We start from the raw sequence: 21,681 nt of genomic DNA on the forward strand, positions 1-21,681 counted from the left end.
GTGTACAGATTTATGTTATGTTCAATCTTAAGGATCTTTATGGAAAATCTCCCTAATTTCAATGTTTATAAGTTTGTAAATTGAGATATAGAAAACCAAATAACTTGATGAATGGCTTCTTCAGAGTGAATATATCTGCCAATTCACTTTCCCCAAGCCTAGCAAAAGCACATGCATCCTTTCTCTCCTGCCAAAAACTGCTCCAGACACTTGAAAAGTATATTCATTATATTCTCTGAGAACATTATATGTTTACTAGAGGCCCAGTGCACAGATTTATACTCTGGTGGCTTCAGGTCTTTGTGCAAGGGTTTTAAAGTTTTAAAGCCTTCATCTTCAATTTGCCTTTTCTCACACTAGGGCCACTGAGATTTTTTGTGTCTCCAGTTCCTCCAGTTCTTTTCCTCACCCATAGTATTGGCTGCCCTGGCAATTATATGTGCGCCATCATTTTGCTTAATTCTTTTTTGAAATCCATACTTTAGCTTGAGACAGTCATTTTTTCTTAAATTCATTGTTTCTCTCATTACTGCCATCTCATAACAGAACCACAGAGATCAGTGTTGAAAGTTGCTTGTTTATGGTATGTCTTAAGCTTATAGATCTATTTTTGTGGCAAGTGCTATGTTGTAAAATATTTTATTTGAATCTGTTCTCTGTAGGAACAGTATTTTAAATCTTTTTACTTCATTTGAAAGGTATCCATCTTCTGCTAACTACTCACATCTTTCTCCTAAAACATTTAAAAAATCCGCTTCACTTTTAAAATTTTTTATTCAATTTATTGGGGTGACATTGGTTAATAAAATTATATAAGTTTAAGTGTATAATTCCATAATACATCATCTGTGTATGTATTGTGTATTCACCACCCAAAGTCAAGTCTCCTTCCACTACCACGTATTTTACCTCCTTTACTGTTTTCTACCCCCATATCTTTCTCCTAAAACTTAAAAAAATTTATTTCCCAAGCCTATTTCATCACATTTTCCAACTTTAACACACATGACCAATTTTACCATATAGTACATTCTACAAGGAATAAGACTATGCGTGTGTGTGTGTATATGTGTGTGTGTGTATGCTTGTGTGTGTGTAAAATAGGTAGTATTATTATTCCTATTTTACCATCAAGAAAATTGAAGATGTGGGAAGTTATGTAATGCTCTAAAATTACACTGCTCATAGGAGAAATCCTTGTGTGAGGTATGTAATCCACTTTTTTACCTAATCAAAAATCTATGCTTAAAAGCTAGATTGGAAATGACTGAAAAGATGATTACCGTAAATATTTGAGAACAAAGAGAACTTTTCTTGAGTTCTAGCTATCAAGGGAAAAGTACTTAATCATCTTTTCTTTTTCTTTATATTTAAAATATATTTTATAGATTTTTTTACAGAGAGGAAGAGAGAGAGAGAGATAGTTAGAAACACTGATGAGAGAGAGTCATCGATCAGCTGCCTCTGGCACACCCCGCACTGGGAGTGTGCCCGCAACCAAGGTACATGCCCTTGACCAGAATCAAACCTGGGACCTTTCAGTCTGCAGGCCTATGCTCTATTCATTGAGCCAAACCGGTCTCAGATCTTAATCATCTTTTAATTGTACTTCAAAATTAGCAAAGTTACAAATGACATAGCTGGTATTAAAACACTTTTCATTTGGTAGAAACTGCTGTGGATTTTTGCTAGGATTGGGGGGTAGGATAAATGCTAAAGCCCTTTCAATTTGTGTAACAATTTGAGATACCAGGTTTTATAAGCATATTTGTTCATAAAGCACATTTTAAAAGAAAGGGTCATTGTTTGTAACCTATGTAGATGAACTATTAATGAGAAGCATGAGATTACAGTGACAAGTTTAAAATGTAATTTGGAATTTGTTAGTTCAGATTAGACACACTTATAGTTTATAAATCATTCCATGCTTTTGCTTTTCTAGTGTATTTGTTAGGTTTTTTTTCCCCTCATTTTACTTTTTTAAATTTCATTTTTTCAATTATAGTTTACATTGTAAAGTATATGATTATGTGTGTGTGTGTGTGTGTGTGTGTGTGTGTGTGTGTTACATCTAATGAGAGGGTCAACATTTGGTGAACAAGATGATATTACTACTTGATATTACTACTACAATCACATTATCACCTATATTATTATTTTTGTTCATATATTTAGGGAGGCAGACAGATGTTTCATAAGTCTCAGTAAACTCCCATTTCTGACATTTATAGCCCAATCTCATCTTAGTATTTAAAAAAAATATTGAACATATCTGTTTTGGCTTTCAAATAACTCAGAGGAAGTATAGCTGTCCCACTGCTTTTGCATGAATTACATTTCTCACTAAAAATATTCACAGCATATAGATGCTTACCTGTCTCCTGGAGAGAATGGGGAGGTCAATTAGAATATCAGCTGCAGAATATTAGAGGAGTGGTCTCAGGTAGTGGTCATCAGGTTCCAAAGTCACTAAAGCAGAGATAATGCTGTGCATTCTTTCTATGCCCTTAGAGAAGTCACTTACCTACTTCTTGTAAAATAAATGTAATTAATATAACATTACCTTATCTCATAATTTACAGAACTTGGTCTGTAAATGACAAATAAGGGAAAACCTGTATAACTTCTCAATCAGAGGTTCTCATTGAAAGGCATTCTATGTAATTTTTATCTTAGGGTGTTTTCCCTGACTGTGTTTGCAGGCTCATAGCAAATCCTAGAATAAGGCCTCTATATACTAACAGGTATTCATATTCAGGTGAATAAATGATCACCAGATGGATGTAGCATATGATCTGGTGAAACTAAAATGACGTCACAATGAGTCATATTTCCTGGGATTTGGAGATTATTATTGAGATGTGGAGCTCTCTGGGAATTTTTACTGAGAGATCATCTGCAGATGCTCATCCCACTTTCCTGGGAAAGATGAAATTAAACTGCCTGTGTAGACATGCTGATTATTTTCATTGTACATACTTGTTTTCCTATTACTTGTCTTTTCTTGTTATTTTTGTCAATTTATAATTAACTAGATGGCTGGTGCACACAATTTGGGCACTGGGAGAGGGTCCCCTCAGCCCGACCTGTGCCCTCTCACAACCTGGCACCCCTCTTGTTCTCCTTCCCCAATGTAGCTAATGTAAATCATTCAGATGACTTATATCTTTCTCAACCCTTCTTGATGTATAAAATAATTGTAAGACTCCAGGACATGGGATATGTTGTATTTTCTTTTTCTTTTCTTTTTTTTTAAAAAAATATTTTATTGATTTTTTACAGAGAGGAAGGGAGAGGGCTAGAAACATCGACCAGCTGCCTCCTGCACAGCCCCCACTGGGTTTGTGCCTGCAACCAATGTACATGCCCTTCACGGAAATCGAACCCAGGACCTTCCAATCCGCAGACTGACGTTCTATCCACTGAGCCAAACCAGTTCCGGCGGATATGTTTTATTTTCTACCTAATCATGCTGTTGGAGGTTCAGACTCTATGCTCTAAGACCAGTATTCCTTTCTTTTCAGTAACAGCCTAATAAACCATATCTTTTACAGATTTTTGGTCAGGAAAGTTTGATTTAGCACTCCATATCCACCCCCACCCCTCTCTCTCTGTCTCCTCAGAGCTAGGCTGTACCTGATGGAAGAAGGAACTGACATGGATAAAATAAAATTGTTCTTTTCCTCAGTTTCAATGTAGCTATTTTTCAGTACTTTATCTTAGGTACTGCAACTTCTTAACTGTATTTCAGATCTCCCATAAAGAAATTTTGGTCCAAATATTATTGCTAAGTTGGTCTATCTGTGGGGAGATGAAGGCTGGGTCTTCCCATTCTTCATATTGCTGTCACACTAATAAATCACTTTAATAGAATGACAGATACAACACATGCTCATCTCATTAATTCATGAAGAGCATTTGAAGAAATGCTTTTTATAAGTGTTCTTCCAGGGATTTGTAAGAAAGTTGAGTAGACAGGGCAAAACACCGACCCCAACATTAGAGAGACAGGCAGGTGAATACAGGGAGTCACAGCTTACCAGAGGAGAAAATGGCATGAACAGAAAATGGCAAGTGAACCAGCATTAGGATAGGAACCTAAACTATATTGACAAATTTTTGGAGGCTCAGGGTGGACAACTCAGAACTAAAGATATAGTGACAAAAGATTTTCTACAATTTGTAAGATTCACATCCAGGAACTCAATCAGGTTTTCAAAGTAGATACTATAGAAGAATCCCATTGGGCTGCTGGTAGAGGGAGGGGAAAGGAATCATTGTGATTAGAATTATCCAGACCAGGAATTTAAATAACTACCATTTATATGCTAGGGGTTCTAATGGATAAAGTAGACAGCATACAAGAACAGATGGAAAATGTAAGCAAAGAGATAGAAGTCATAATAAAGACCCAAAATGAAATGTTAGACTGACACTACTAAACTTCAGGACTTACTATAAAGCTACATAATAAAGACAGTCTGGTATTGGTGAGAGAACACACAAATAGATCAATGGAATAGAACAGAAATAAATTTGTAAATATGTGACCAACTGATCTTTGGCAAAGAGCAAAGACAATAAAATAGAGAAAATTCTTTTTAATAAATGGTGCTGGAACCACTGGACATCCACATGAAAGAAGAAAAAAGTAGATACAAACCTCATACCCTTCATAAAAAAATTTACTCAAATGGTATCATAAATATAAATGGAAAATTTAAAAAATGATAGTAAATAAGAGGGAAAAAACCCTAGATGACCTTAGATATAATGATGACTTTGTAGATACAACCCTAAAGGCATGATTCATGAAAAAACAACAACAATAATCTGGATTTCATAACTATAACAAATTTTCTGTGAAAAACAATGTCAAGAGAGTAGAAAAACACACAAACTTAGAGAAATACTTGCAAAATGACATACCTTATAATAAATAGTCATCCCAAATACAAAAAGAACTCTTAAAAATTCAAAGGGAAGGTGTGTGTGAGAAGAGATCCAGCAAAGAACTTAACCCATGGACACAGGCAATAGGGTGGTGAAGGCCTGGAGGTAAGTGGGGAGCAGGTTAGAAGGAGTCAATGGAGGAAAAGGGGGGACATGTGCAGTATTTTCAACATTAATAAATAAAATGATAAAAGTAAAATCAGACAAAAAAACAACAAACTTAATAAAAAATCCAAACAACTTCATTATAAAACAGGCCAAAGACTTTTTTCTTTTATTCTTTCTTATTTTTATTGTCCAAAGTTTTACATTTGTCTTCTTTTTCCCCAAATGATCCTCTCTTCCCCCCAGCTATTCCCACCCAGGCAAGCCCCCACTGACTCAGTGCCTGTGTCCATTGGATATGTTAATATGCTTGCATACAAGTCTTTCTGGGTAAAGGCTTTAACAGACACCTCACAAAAGAAGATAACAAATGGCAAATAAACATTTTAAAAGATGGTCCACATCATACATACATCCAGAGGGAAATGCAAATTGAAACAACAATGGGATTCCACTATATGCATATTAAAATGTCCAAAATCCAGAACACATGCTGGTTAGGATGTGTAGCACCAGGAACTTTTGTACTCTTGCCATACAATTCAGCAATTGTCCTCCCTGGTATTTACCCAAATGAGTTGAAAACTTACGTTCCACACAAAAACCTGAACAAGAATGTTTAAAGCATCTTTATTCATATTATAATTGCCCAAACAAGAGGCAACCAAGATGCTCTTCATTAGATTAATGGATAAACTGTACAATTTATTCAATACTAAAAGGAAATGAACTATCAAGCCATAAAAAGACAGAGAGGAACTTTAAATGTATATTACTATACGAAAGAAATCAATCTGAAAAGGCTACATACCATGTGATTCCAACTATATGACATCTGGTAAAGGAAAAACTATTGAGACAATAAAAAGATGAGTAGATAGCAGGAGTTTGGGGAGCTAGGAATGACTAGATAGAACAGTAAAAATACTCTGTTTAATATAATAATGCATTCAATTCATTACACATTTATCAAAACCCATAGCATGTACAAGACAAAGAGGGAACCCTAAGGTAAACTGTGAAATTTGGGTGATTGTTTTATCTTTCTGACAATTGTAATGTGAACATGATTCCACAAAATGACTCAGTCAAGGCAGAAATGGTAGTTCATTTAAGATGTGATATTTATGTATTTCTCAATAAATTGTGCCAGAGTACATACTTTTACTTAAAAATACATGAATTTTTCCTTTTATTCAGGATCTTAGAACAGTTATTCAATAAAATAAATATTTATGATAGGACATAGCTCTATTTTAATATATCAATTAACTGCTTAAATTATTTTAATTAAAAACTAGCACTTATCTCTTACAAATTTCCCATCCCAGTGTGAATGTCCACATGGGACACATACATGTGCCTGTTAACGAAAAAAAACCATTGAAACCTGTAAAGAATTTTTTAATGAGTTTATTTGAGCCAAAACTGTCGACAATTGCCAGGAAGCAAAACCTCAATGGATTGAGATAATGCTCCGAAGAATGGCGGGTTACATTTCTCTATTTATACACTGAAATCAAAGGAGGGACATAGGTGAGTTACATGAAATTCATTGGTGATGGAGTAAGGAGGCGGGAGAAAGCAAAGCGGTGGGAAACTCCTGGGATTGGATAAAAAGTAAAATGATGGATGTATACTCAGGTGAGTGCAGGAACAATTAACATGATAAAGAAGGAATTTGAGGCATCTGTCCTGGCGCCCACCACATTTGGTTGTTCCTCAGGGGCTCTGGAAAAAGGGAAGTTACAAGTTACCCAGACATCTCACAGATATGTTATCTTAGAGGCAAAAAGGCAAATGGGCTCAGTAAAAAAACCAAAGTTGATCTTTGTCTGGGAAAATATCTGGGACATGACTACCTACTATAACCTGTTAGATATTTAATTTTCAAACCATCTTTTGTGGTTATCTTAGGTCTCTGGGTTTGCAAGACTGCCACGCAGGCCTCCCCTGAGCTTGTCAGGTTAGCATGTGGCTCTTTTCTTTCACATGCCTTTGTTCATTAGCTTGTTTTTGCCCCTTTTAACATGTAAGTTTGCATTAGCAGATGGTAGAGAAAATGTAAGTGGGGCAAGTTATTAAATCAAATATCATTAATAACATTTGACAAGCAGGTCCCAAAGTTGCTAATGCTTTCCCTTAGCCATCCTCATTCAGGTATTGTACTTCTGAATATGTTTTCTTTTTACTAGGCAAAAAATTGTTGAAAAGAAAAGGATATAATCTCAGGAATTTAAATAAAGTGTTGGGCTTAAGTTTATTGGATGGGAAATAAAAGTCTGAGAGAACCTAAATAATGTCATTATGCATACTGCAAGGTTAAAATCCCAATCCTATAGAAAAATTTGTCTTCTCAACCACTTTTTTGAATGCACTCTTGACCTCTTTGTTCCTCAGGCTGTAGACCAGAGGGTTCAACATTGGAATGACCATGGAATAGAACACAGAGGCCACCTTGTCTGAGTCCATGGAATGATTGGAGCTGGGCTGTAAATACATAAAGATGACAGTTCCATAGAAGATGGAAACTGTAGTGAGGTGAGAAGCACAGGTAGACAAAGCCTTCTGGTGCCCTTGAGTGGAGTGCATCTTCAAGATGGTTATAAATATGAACAGGTAGGAAATCAGTATAATCAGAAGAGCAAAAAAGACATTAAAGCTTGACATAAAAACAAGGAACACTTCACTCCTGTGTGTATCTGAGCAAGAGAGAGACATGACAGCTGGAACATCACAGAAAAAGTGATGGACCATATTAGACTTACAAAAGAAAAGGCTGAATATGTCCCCAACATGGAGGGAGGCATTCAGGAAACCACAGATGTAGGAGCCTACAGCCAGGTGTGCACACACACCTGTCGTCATGGTGGTGGTGTAATGTAGGGGTTTGCACACTGCTGCGTAGCGGTCATAGGCCATTGATGCTAAGAGGTAATTTTCCACAGTGGCAAAGGCTACAAAAATGAACATCTGAGCAGCGCATGCATTGTAAGAGATGACCTTGTTGCCTATAAGTAACCCAGCCATGACTTTGGGAGTGACAGCTGAGGAATATGCAAAGTCCACCAGAGACAGGTTACTGAGGAAAAAGTACATGGGGGTGTTGAGACGAGAGTCCAAGAGAATCAATGCGATCATTCCCAGGTTCCCAACCACATTGATGAGATAAATGATAGTGAACATGATAAAGAGGGGGACCTGTAGTTCTGGGGCATTGGTTAGTCCAAGGAGGATGAAGTGTGTCACTTTTGTTCTATTCTCCATCAATGCTATCTGGGAATCATGGGATGTCCTGTAGCAGTGAGAAATAAAGGAAAAAAGTGATAAAAATTGAAGTGAAATTAAAATGTATAAATACCATGTGCATTATTTCATTAATAATTTGTACTTTAAAATGATCTTGATCTAATGTTAAGAGCTTTACATATGAATGTGTATACAAGGAGTAGTATTACTTTTATTTACCATTAAAAAGGACTCTAGTAGTTATATGATATTGTATAATTATATCACTAACATGAAGAAGATTCAAGATTAAAGATTGAAACTCATTTTCAACCCAAAATTCTGTGTAGCTTGGGCTGCCTCACTGTCAGCATATTTACAGGTACCAGTAATAATTAAAACGATACTAAGGGGGAAAGTTTGAATTATAGTTCAATCTTGTTAATTCATTTAGTTCCCTTTTTTAACCTCCAGTAGGAGACCAATTAATAGAGTACAAGATGAACTTATCACCCTACCCAATCAGAGTATCACTTATCAAATTTTTTATTCATCTTTTTCAGGGAAACAGCAAGATATTTATAAGTATTCCCTGACTCCTTACTAATAGAAGTTTTGACATTTATACTCCAGTCTCAACTCACTATTTTAAAATAGTTCAAAACATCTATTTTGTGTTCAAATAGCTTATAGTCTATGTAGCTTTATTAATAGTATATATGAAATATTGAGCTTACCTTGCTCCTTGAGAAGAGACAGTCAATCCAGAGTAGTCAGTTAAAGTCAGAAATTCAATCATGAAATATTGTATAAATAGTTATTAAAAAGCTATATTTTAGGAGTGATCAAAAGGTTCCAAGTTCTCTAAGACAGGGAAAGATAGAGGAAAAAACACTAACATGAACCCGGAACCCTGGACCCAAGTCCTGAACCCACCATGAATTTATACTGCACCCTAGGAGGAGTCCCTTACGTTCTCCTTACTTGTAATATAAACACAATAAAAATTACTTCTCCCACATAATTTATAGGATTGTGCCTGTAAATAGCATATAAGGGAAGGTCTAGAAAACAACTGATGATAAGATTATCATTTTAAAGTCACTCCATATATAATTGTTACCTTGGGGTGATTTTCTTGGTCATGGTTGCAGGTTTGTAGCAATTCTTCATTAGACAGAAAAACTGTGTGTAATGATAATTATTAACATTCAGATGAATATGTGAAGATCAAAGGGCCCAACATGCAGTCTGGTCCCTCTAAAATGATGTTGTGTGGAGTGTTGATATTTAAGAGGCCAATGCAAGGGACCCAGGGGTGAATTATAGAGCACTCAGGGAATGTGCCCCATGAGGACCATCCATAGCTCCTTACCCCACCTTCTTGGGCAAGATGCAATTAAAAGTCTATGGGGATCCTACCTGCAGAGTTTGCATGCATATTTTGCTACTACTTGTTATGTCTTTTTCATTTCCTAAATGCATAATTTAAAAACTGCAAGATCCACACATTTTTCTGGGTATATAATTTTAAGAATTTTGTCAAATGTGTATGGTTATATAACTTCTACCAGAATCAAGATAATAGAACATTTCCATCATGAATGCAAAACACAAGATTCTTTGTGGCCAACTCCTTCTCCTACCCACTACTCTTGGAGACCACTTTTTTGTGTATATAACTGCTTTTGTAAGAATGTCCTTATGCAGCCGGGACTGGTTTGGCTCAGTGGATAGAGCGTCGGCTTGCGGACTAAAAGGTCCCGGGTTCGATTCCGGTCAAGGGCATGTACCTTGGTTGCGGGCGCATCCCCAGTAGGAGGTGTGCAAGAGGCAGCTGATCGATGATTCTCTCTCATCGATGTTTCTAACTCTCTATTCCTCTCTCTTCCTCTCTGTGAAAAATCAATAAAATATATTAAAAAAAAAAAAAAAAAAAAAAAAAAAGAATGTCCTTATGCACATGTAGTCTATGAGTCTTGCATCTTTCACTTAGTATAATGCATTTATGATCAATCAATGTTGCTACTTTTGCCTATAGTGTAATCTTTTTTAGTAGTATTCTCTTTATGGATATTACAGATTGTTTATCCAATTCTCAGTTGAGGGACATTATATTGGCTCTGTGAACATGCTGGTTGTGTGTGTGTGTGTGTGTGTGTGTGTTGACTCCACATTGGAAAGGGCAAGAGTGATCATCCTTGCAGCAGATAAAATAGACATTAACTCAAAAACCATCAGAAGAAACAAAGAACGATATATAATGATAAAAATGTCAATTCTCCAGGAAGATATAACAATTATAAATACATATGCATCAAAATCCCCAATATATGAATTAAACATTGAAGGGAGAAATAGTAACACTATAATAGTGGGGTATTTTAGTATCTCACGTTTAGTAATGGAAACCAAATAGAAGATTGAATTCCATTCAATTAACCAGATACTTACCATTTGACCAAGCAATCTAACTCATAGAGGTTAACTAAGTAAAAAGCAAACCTATATTCACACAAAAATAACTTTGGACAGATGTTCAATAACTTTATTAAAAATATCCAGATACTGGTCCAGTTGACTGGAACGTCATCTCAACAAGAGATGGCAGGTTGTGAGTTGGATCCCTGGCTGGGTGCATGCAGGAAGCAACTGATTGATGTTTCTCTCTCATACCAATGTTTCTCCCTCTTTCTCTTCCTTTCTCTCTAAAATAAATAAAAAGTAAAAATGTTAAAAAAAAGAATCCAGATATTTGAACCAATGCAAATGTCCTATAAGTGGGAAGTGTAGACACAATCTGTGATATTTATATATAATGGAATACCTTTCAGCAATCCTATCTAATGAAGAGGGAGTATGCTAATTGACCCTCATGCCATCGCAAAGATTATGGCACTCACAGCCAATGAGGAGGGAATATGTTGGTACCACCTCAAAGATGGTGGTACCTATAGCCACAAGATGGTGGCACCCATACCCTCAGCCACACCAGGGTGGCAGGTGTTCAGGGCTGGCTGAGGCTTGCGCTGCCAGCATTAGCAGCAGCAGAGGTGTAATGGGAGGATAGCCTTCCCCTGATCACCAGGTCACCTTCAGTGCCTGAGGGCTCCCAGACTGTGAGAGGTGGCAGGCCAGGCTGAGGGGACCCCCCCCCCCCCACTCCAGTGCATGGGCCTCCAGTAATAAAAATATTTTGCCACTAACATATTGATATTATGGGTTAAATTATGTTCCTTAAAAATAAATTTGTTTTACTTAGCATAGGGACTGGGTAAGGGAGATGAAGGGGGGTATATGAGGGTAAATGGTGATGGAAGGAGATTTGACTTGGGGTGGTAAACACATAATACAGTTTACAGATACTGTGTTGTGGATTTGTGCGCCTAAAACCTGTATGATTTTGTTAACCAGTATTACCACAATAATTTTACTAATAAAAGAAAAAATTCATTTGTTGAAGTCTGACCCACATTACTTCAGAATTTGATCTTATTTTGGAAAGCTTTTTGCAGATTTAATTAACTAAGATTAAGTCATAATGGGAGTAGGGTAAACTTCTAATCCAATATGACTCATGTCCTCTTAAAAAGGGAAAATTTGGATGGTAACATCAGAAGATTTGGGCTCTCACCTTGAGGTTTCAAAAATTGGAATAGGATAATTCAAAAAAGTATTCTATGCTCAAAACACAAATATGTCTGAGAGATCCACGTAGTGAAACATCTGAAAGTGGACAAGTGGGATCTAACTTGTGAGAGGAGAAGAGAGAAGAGCTGAGACTCAGCACTCATATGTGGAATATAAAACTGAAAGGTACAAGTGAACAAACAAGAAAAACAAACAAACAAAAATTCATAGACACATGTTGCAGTACGGTGGTTACCAGAGTGAAGGGGGTGGGGTAGAAACCAGGATCAAATGCATGGTGACGGAAAATGATTTAACTTTGGGTGATGGCCACACAATGCAATATATAATATATATAATGTATATATGTGTGTGTGTGTGTGTGTGTGTGTGTGTGTGTGTGTGTTATATCATGGAAATGTACACTTAACACTGATATAATCTTATTAACCAATATAACCCGAATAAATTTAATTAAAAAAAAAACAATGGGGAAATTTTAACTCAAGTAGTCACAAAGAGAGAACAATTTGTGAAGATGAAAATAGAATCATAGCCATGCAGCAAAAATCTAGAAATTCCAAAGGCTGCCAACAAACTACCCAAAGTCTCAGAAACAGACAAGAAACAAGTTTTCTCTTATATAATCACAAGCAACCAACAGAACAGCCCTGCTAACACCTTGATCTCAGGTTTGTAGCCTCCAGAAATATGAGAAGATAAAATCTGTGTTGTTTAAGCCGCCTAGTTTGTGATACTATTTAACAATTATTCTAGGAAATTAACATATTTAGTGACATGAGTGGATCTCAAATACAACATGCTAAGTGAAACAAGCCAGATAGAAGAGATATATACTCTAGGATTTTATTTATAGGACATTATTGCAGAGATAAACTTATATGGACAAAACAGTAAGTGGTTGGTGCAGTGAGTGGGAGAAAGGGTAGATCACAAAGAAAAGATCAGAGATTCAGTTTGGATGATGGAACTCTTCTATATGATGATTTTGTTAATGGTTATACAACCATATACATTTTACCAAACTTGAAGATTTATACACTAAAAACTGTAGATATCATTGCTGTTTATAATTTTATTTTAATTAAAAATAGGAAAAATAATAAAAACAAATAATATGAAAACATGTGTGCACTCTCATCATATCCAGCCCTAGGTTCCTACAGGCAACTTAATTGCTTCTTTTCTAAGCCCTTGGGATGAGAGTTATAGAAGTCCTCATAGGTAACAGCCCCAATCCGTTCCATGTCTCTATGGCTTCTTTCTGATTCCCATAAGTTAGCCCCTGAAATCCCAATATGATTCAACATTACATCATTTTAAAATGCTTAGCCCCCTTGGCTGTTATTTACACACCCTAAGTACATGTGTGCCTTCCCTTGGACTTCTGATCTGAGGGTTTGCTGTGAGCCTGCAATCATGGCCAGGGAAAATATCTCAAGTTGAATAGTCTATTGATTGACTTTAAAATGATTGTCCCTTTGTTTTACACAGCTTTCTTCATTTGCTATTTCCAGGCACAATTCTATAAGTTATGGAGGAGTGGTAATTATTTTATTTATTTTAGAAGCAAGACAAAGATATGAGACCCCTCCAAAAGCACAGTAAGTATTACTGGTGGGTTTAAAACTTGTACCCAGGTTTCTGAGGTTTCTGACTAATGTTGAGGTTTTCCTCCATCTTTACTTGTAGTAAAGATCTTAAATTCTTTCAACTAATATCTGTTAGAAAACTTCACCATGAGAATATATACATTAATCTATGGTTAGATTTCAGCTTTCAGAACCACTTGTCAGGATTGACTGTGCCTTCCATTTCAGCAGCAAGGTAAGCTTCTATGTTTCATACACATTTTTTAGTGTGAACTGAAATTTATGCAAAATCTGTGGGGCAACTATACCTGCTATGAGCTTTTTGAGCACATAACTAGTAAATTTGAATTTTTTTTTCTAAAACAGTGAATTGAGACTGGAGTTTAAATTCAAAACTTCATCAGTAAGATGTACAGTGATACTTATGAAATTTCCTAAATATGATTAGCAAAAAAAAAAAAGTAATGGTTCTAATGAATGAGTCTTAATTTAACCTTATTTACTATCTGTTGTGCTTTCACCAAAGGTTTTTTTAAAAAGCAGAAGAGAGTGAAATAATCTTCCTTTAAACTACAGAAGAGTTGCAATTGAATTAGCAAGATCCATTGTAATCTTTTCCTCATAATTTCATCTTTACTATTACTAGCATATCTACAAATGTTGATGGTGAAAGGCTAAATGTATAGCTTTTGATTTGGTCACAGATGGATTTGAACTTTAAGATTTTTTTCATACTAGCTGTGCAATTGTAGCACTTTACATTTGCTTATAGCTTCTCAAGTCCTCAGTTCTCTTAATGGTAAATTTAAAATTATAGTATCACATATCTTGCAATATTATTGTGAGGATTAAATGAAAAGATGTGTTTACATATATACATATATGTAAACACATCCCAAATATAATTTTATATTCTTATAGCTTTTACTATTTGCAGAACATACTATATTCTACAAATGCTTATGATTGTCAAAAGTTGACTTCAGGGGCTTGTTTTGTAAAGTGAAGATGTGAAAGAGTTAGGACAATGGTAGAGAATAATGATTAGTGAATAATGTGTCCTTCTAAAGACCTCAACTTCAGATTAAAATATTTAAAACATTATTCTGACTCAAGAACATATTTATATAAAAACCTTAAACATGAATCCCAACACTAAAACAGTCCTGGAGGCTAAAAGCAGCCATCAATTTAGGAACTTTCAACCCTGGTCTCCATGATTCAACTGTGAGATGATCTCAATGGAAGAAAATAAGAGTTAAAGAAAAAAGACTCTTGCCAGGTCAGAGTGGCTCAGTTGGTTGAGCATTGTCCTATGCACCAAGAGGATGCAGGTTTGATTCCCAGTCAGGACAGAAACCTGGGTTGCAAGTTTGATCACCTGTCGGGGCATGTATAGAAGGCAACCAATTGAGGTTTCTCTGTTACATTGATCTCTCTCCTTCTCTCTCCCACTCTCTAAACATGTCCTTGGGTGAGGATTAAAAAGAAAGAGAAAGAAAAAAAAGAAAGGAATCTCTTTAAACTCATGTTAATATATGAATTTTAAGAAAGAAGCAAAAGAGTGGTTTATATGGGATGGCTAGAATAGCTACTTATGCTGATTGAGGAGAGACAGACAGAGAAACACCAGAAATACTAGTATCTCAGTGAACGAAGTGTGTTACAAAAAGGATAACAGAGAGAGAGAAGTTGCAAGACTTCAAAACTCATCCACACCTGAATCCCTAAATTTTATCAGCCACTTTTCTCTAACAAACATAATGGCTTTCGCTTCCTCCTGATAATAATAATATAGCTAACTGTTACCAAGCTATGCTAGACACCCAAACTTTCATTCATTGTATTTAATCTACCATTTTATTTAATTCTCACTATAGTACCATGGGATTCATTTCATTACAATCTTCATTTTGTATGTGGAGGAAATCAGGTTTGGGTCCTTTGATTGAACACAAAAACTCTTGGGTAATAAATGATAGGACTTATAGGAATCTCTTTCATGACCTGATTCAGGGTTCGAGTTCTGGAGAAGGGCCACACACAAATGAAGAGACTTGAGACTTGAAGAAATTCAACTTGGCCATATGGGGAGAACTACTTGTCCAACTCTAGTGGGAGAACTACTGCTCTGGCCTTGCCATCCCCTTTTATTAAGGCTTTGGGAAAAACATCTTAGGCAACATAAACAGTAATTTACATGTAGACCTTAGGCAGCAAATAACAGAAACTTACACAGGACAAACAAGGTGGAGGCTGCTTCAGCTAACAATGTCTCAACTAAAGGGTGAGCGGTTAGAGCAATTAAGGTTGTTGACCAGCCTTCCTGGCTTCCTGTCAACATCTCTCTTTTAGTCAAACTGATTTGTTTCCGGCAAGAACTGATATTTTGCTCATCTTAGAACCCAAGTCCTATACCCAGTGCTCTATGTCTTCTCCTCAGAATTGTCACTGTTAGTTGTACCTGCCCCTGTCTGTCTACTTACCCATCCGCCATGCATATAGGTCTCAGCTACTTAACTAAAATGCTGAATACTGTATTTGGAACAATGGTGACAACGAGTAATTGCAAGTTGCATTAAATTCAGTTTTATTTATATTAATACCAATTAACTGAAGGACCACTCTACCTATGTATATAACTTGGCTTTGGCAGTAATAATTTTTAAACTTAAAAACATTACTGAACCTCTGTGCTATATAAATTAAATAGGGTAACAATTAGTCACTCTTATAGATTTACTGAGACAAATAAGTGAATATATTGTAGATGAAAGGTATCTTGAGCCTTTCCTGGCACATAAGCTACATAGAAGTATAAGCATTCATTAGACTCAGGGATATGACATTGCACATATATTTATTCCAAATATGTCATTTTGATTAAGACATTACTTGTTTACACAAATCAGTTTATAAATTTTGAAAAAGTGGGAAATCATTCATTAAACTTCAGCTTCAATAATGTGTAACTCTATAGGTAATGAATGCATTAAACTTTGTTGGTAAACCCATATTTTAGATATGTTTGCCATAATAAAAATGTGCATCTACTTATCACTTTTCTATCTGTGTGTTTCAATTGATTTTTTGTTAATCAATGTGTTTCTTTATGACTCATTGCTATAGGACATCTTGTGATTTCCAAACAACATCCATGGAGAACAATACAGAAGTGACTGAGTTCATCCTCCTTGGACTAACCAATGTCCCAGAACTGCAGGTCCCCCTCTTTATAATGTTCACCTTCATCTACCTCATCAGTGTGGTTGGAAACCTGGGGATAATAATTTTGATTCTCTTGGACTTTCGGCTCCATACCCCTATGTACTTTTTCCTTAGTAATTTGTCTTTGGTTGACTTTTGTTCCTCTACAGCTGTCACTCCCAAGGTTATGGCTGGGTTCCTTGTAGGAAACAAGGTCATCTCCTACAATGCATGTGCTGCTCAGATGTTCTTTTTTGCAGCCTTTGCCACTGTGGAAAATTTCCTTTTGGCCTCAATGGCTTATGACCGCTATGCAGCAGTGTGCAAACCCCTACATTACACCACCACCATTACAAAAGGTGTGTGTACATTTCTTGCCATAGGTTCCTATGTCTATAGTTTTCTGAATGCCTCTGTCCACACTAGGGACACATTCAGCCTCTCTTTCTGTAAGTCTAACCTGGTCCATCACTTTTTCTGTGATGTTCCAGCAGTCATGGCCCTCTCTTGCTCTGACAAGCATATTAGTGAGCAGATTCTTGTTTTTGTGGCAAGCTTCAACATGTTTTCTGCTATTCTGGTAATCTTGATTTCCTATCTGTTCATATTTGTCACCATCCTAAAGATTCACTCATCTTCTGGATATCAGAAGGCTTTGTCCACCTGTGCTTCTCACCTCACTGCTGTCTCCATCTTCTATGGGGCTGCCATATTCATGTATTTACAGCCCAGCTCCAGCCGCTCCATGGACACAGACAAAATTGCCTCTGTGTTCTACACAATGGTCATCCCCATGCTGAACCCTCTGGTCTACAGCTTGAGAAACAAGGAGGTCAAAAATGCATTCAAGAAGGTTGTTGAGAAGGCAAGATTGTCTCTAGACTTCACCTGACAAAGTTGTAGGATCTATAGTAACCTATTTTCATTCCTGTCAGATGTTAAACATGCAAGAAGTCACATTTTTAGGCCCAACAATGCCCCTAAATTACTGAGATAATGCCATTGTTTTTCAAAAGCCTATCATCTAGAAAAAAGGAAATATTGTGTCCAAATACACAATGTCTGAATTAGAATGGCCAAAAGGAACCTTAAAAAATGTTGGGGGCCTTGTTTGTAATACACCTTATTATTTATATTTAGTTTATTCACATGTTCATATTTTCTCTACCATGTCACAATGGAAGGACATATGGAAAACAAGGCACACACAAATCCATGAAAAAAACATATGCAAGAATTCCATACTTGCACATACATGCAGAAGAGGGAATTTTAAAAAAAGGGTTAGATGGAGCGTGGCTAGATATTAATTAAAAAGTCAAAATAATTTATATATCAGATTATACATTTATGTTCAACTTTATTGCTGTAGTTCAAAACTATTTCAGGAACCTAAAGTTAAGAATATAGTGATATGGGTATTTAAATAAAGATACATGCTTTTTGTTGGCACTTTTTAATTCAGAACTACATATGCATAATATTATAAAGGGATTAGTATTTCTGTCTTCAGTAAGTCTACTCATAGAAGCAGTTTGCTCACAGGATAATTTTCAAAAGCAAAATAGCCAGAGTGTAAGGAAAGGTGATAGAGAAATAATAATTGAATTTTAAAAATTTTCTGTATATGACTACCTTATCTTATATTGTATAAATAAATAGCACTGATTAATAATAATAATATTATTTATTTTTCCCATTGAAAATACTAAGAAAAGGTTAATGCCACTCATTCAGGGATGTTTCAGTGTTAGATGAGCTCTTCCTGTGTTATTCCTCTCCTACTCATTTACACTGAGTTCCTTGCTTGTTCTGGACAATTCCAAGCATGCTCCTGCATCAGGATCTTTGTCCTTGCTGTTATCAATGCTCAGAAAGCTCCCTTACTTCCTTCAGCTCTTTGCTTAAATGTTTCCACACTATAGTCACTCCACTGTTTACCGTGGACACTGTTCCTTCCTTGCATTTCTTGCTTTAGTCTTCATAATTCTGATCAGTACTCAATTAAACTATTATCATTATTTCCTCATTTTCCTAAGGAGAGCATGTACTACACCACAGGTGTCACTTGGTCTTCTTAACAAACAACATCATTTCCAACACATAAATTATAACCATAATTTCTCAATAAACACGTTAATGAATGTATTAGTCAAAATTTGGACCCAGCAGTATATGTATTTGAACCACTAATAATTACACGAGTTCGTTATCCATTTTTAAATTGTTTAGAAAATAATTTTAGGGGCCCTGGCTGGGTAGACACATTTAGTTAGAACACTTTTCCATGTACCAAATATTGCAGGTTGGATCCCCGGTTAGGGCACAAAAAAGAAGCAACCAATAAATTTATAAATAAGTGGAACAACAAATATCTCTCTCTCTCTCTCTCTCTCTCTCTCTCTCTCTCTCTCAACAATCAATTAATCAATATTATTTTAGAGCTTTTCATGAGATATGGCTATATAATTTTCCTACATTATCACTCACTATTTGTATTTATCACTTGTACATTCAATTTTTAGAAACCATACTATTGCCAAAACCAGTTTGGTTCAGTGGATAGAGCGTTGGCTCAGTGGATAGAGCAAAGGGTCCTAGGTTCAATTCCGGTCAAGGGCATGTACCTTGTTTGCGAGCACATCATTGAGCAGCTGATTGATGTCTCTCATCTCATCCATGTTTCTAACTTTCTATCCCTCTCCCTTCCGCTCTGTAAAAAATCAATAAAATATATTTAAAAAAATAAATCATACTATCAAATGGATCATACCAAGCCAACTTAATTATTTTTCATTAGTTTTTCTCATTAAGTGGAAAATAACATATGAAATGAGTTTTATTTTATAAATCATAAAAATGAGACTATAATAAGTTTCCTACTTGATTGAATTTAAAAAAATATATCCATAAATAATGATTATTCAATGCCAGTGGCTATAAACAGACAAATCTTATATAGCTTTCACCAAATTTACTCCTTAGTTAGTATTTTATTTATCATATTACATTTGTGGAAACTAAAAAACCAACATTGATTATTACTATTATCTAAAATGTCAAGATTATTCAGATCATTATTTTTTACTAAGGTCATTTTGCTTTAACAGAATATATATAATCCAGTATGCAACATTGCACATATTTGTTGTATCCCGTTAATATTCCCTGATCTTGACAGTTTCTCAGTATTTCCTTATTTTTCATTACCTTAATACATGTTTTGTAGAATGCCTTTCAATATCTGTTTGTCTGATTTTTTCTCACATAGTTATATAAAGATATAGGTTTTGAGAAAGAATAAGAAGTGAACTTCTCATCATGTCCTATTAGGGGATACATGTTACCAACATGACTTGTCACTGATGGCTTTATCTTGATCAATTAAACAAGATGGTCACTTAAACTTTTGCCAGATTCTGCCATGTAATGTTACCTGCCCTCTTCCCCATACACTATATACTTTAGAAGCAACTCACCAAATTTCAATGCACACTCAGGTGGAAGAGACTACATTTCACCCCCTTGGAGAGGTCTATATAGATTACTAACAACTTGATTAGGGAAATGCATATCAAAACTACAATGAGACATCATCTCACCCCTGTTAGAATAGTTATTATCAACATGATAAGTAATACCAAGTGTTGGCTAGAGTGTGGAGAAAAAGGAAACTTCATTCACTGCTGGTGGGAATAAAAAACTGGTACAGCCACTATGGAAAACAGTAGAAATCAATTGGAATGTATATTTTCTTAATTCTAACGATAGATGTTTATGTGGAAATTGATAAGGTTCCTAAAAAAATTTAGACTGGAGTTACCATTATATGACTTAGCAACTCCTCTTCTGGGTATCACCCCCAAAAGTTGAAAACATTTATTCACCAAGATATGCCTCCCTATATTAATTGCAGCACTATTCCTGGTTGCCAAGTTAAAAACTGAAGTGTCCTTCAATAGACAAATGGACAAAGGAGATGTGGTACATATAGACCAGCAGTTCTCAACCTGTATCAGAACCGCTTATCTATATGTACCACATCTCCTTTGTCCAATTATCTATTTAATCCAATTGTGGAGACCCCATTAGGGGTTGAATTACCCTTAAAAAAATTGGATAAAAGAGATGTCCACATCTTTTCTATCTGGCTTGTTTCACTTAGCATGTTGTATTTGAGATCCACTCATATCACTAAATATGTTAATTTTCTAGAATTAATAATGTCCACATCTCTTTTATCCAATTGTCGCAACCCCATTAGGGGTTGAATTACCCTTTCACAGGGGTCACCTAAGAATAGCAGAAAACACAGATATTTACATTATGGCTCATACCAATAGCAAAGTTACAGTTATGAAGTAGCAATGGAAATAATTTTATGTTTGGGGTCATCACAACATGAGAAACTGTATTAAAGTGTTGAGGCATTAGGAAAGTTGAGAACCACTGGTATAGACCATGGAATATGAATCAGCTATAAGCAAAGATGAAATACTTCCATTTGTGACAACATGGAAACACCTTGAGAATATCATGCTAAGTAAAACAGGTTAGTTAGAAAAAGCTAAGAACCATTTGACTTCAGTCATATAAAACTGAAATTCAAAGTATTGTGGTTACCAGAGAGAAGGGGTTTGTGGGTAGTAAAATGTAAAGGAGTCCAAATATATGGTGACAGAAGAATTTTTGAATTTGGTGAGCACACAATGCAATATATAAATCGTATTATATTAATGTACATTTGAAATCTACATAATCTTATTAGCCAATGTCACCCTAATAAATTTAGTAAACATTAAAAAGGGGAAATTTTAATCACAAAAAGAGAACACTTTGTGAAGAGGAAGATAGAATCATGGCCATGCAGCAAAAATCTAGAAATTCCAAAGGCTGCCAACTACCCTTAAAAGCTCAGAAACAGACAAGAAACAAGTTCTCTCAT

At 35.6% G+C, this 21,681-nt stretch overlaps 2 protein-coding genes across 2 annotated transcripts; one reads left to right on the top strand and one right to left on the bottom strand.

The window, feature by feature from the left end:
* Window positions 1-7,380: 7,380 nt before the first annotated feature.
* Window positions 7,381-8,328, bottom strand: LOC118712783 (olfactory receptor 5B2-like). Its single transcript, XM_036426896.1, has one exon. The coding sequence runs from the start codon at window positions 8,323-8,325 to the stop codon at window positions 7,381-7,383; it is 945 nt and encodes a 314-aa protein (XP_036282789.1). The 5' UTR covers window positions 8,326-8,328.
* An 8,352-nt stretch (window positions 8,329-16,680) lies between these two features.
* LOC118713067 (olfactory receptor 5B3-like) lies at window positions 16,681-17,628 on the top strand. The gene has a single exon (XM_036427428.1). It carries the CDS (start codon window positions 16,687-16,689, stop codon window positions 17,626-17,628), a length of 942 nt encoding a protein of 313 aa, XP_036283321.1. The 5' UTR covers window positions 16,681-16,686.
* The last annotated feature ends 4,053 nt before the right edge of the window (window positions 17,629-21,681 follow it).

This window comes from Pipistrellus kuhlii, unplaced genomic scaffold (assembly GCF_014108245.1).
Source record: "Pipistrellus kuhlii isolate mPipKuh1 unplaced genomic scaffold, mPipKuh1.p scaffold_m20_p_9, whole genome shotgun sequence".
NCBI lineage: Eukaryota > Metazoa > Chordata > Mammalia > Chiroptera > Vespertilionidae > Pipistrellus > Pipistrellus kuhlii.

Bases quoted from the DNA above. Each gene is read 5' to 3' on its own strand.
- LOC118712783 (XM_036426896.1), bottom strand. From the start codon at position 8,325: ATGGAGAATAGAACAAAAGTGACACACTTCATCCTCCTTGGACTAACC.
- LOC118713067 (XM_036427428.1), top strand. From the start codon at position 16,687: ATGGAGAACAATACAGAAGTGACTGAGTTCATCCTCCTTGGACTAACC.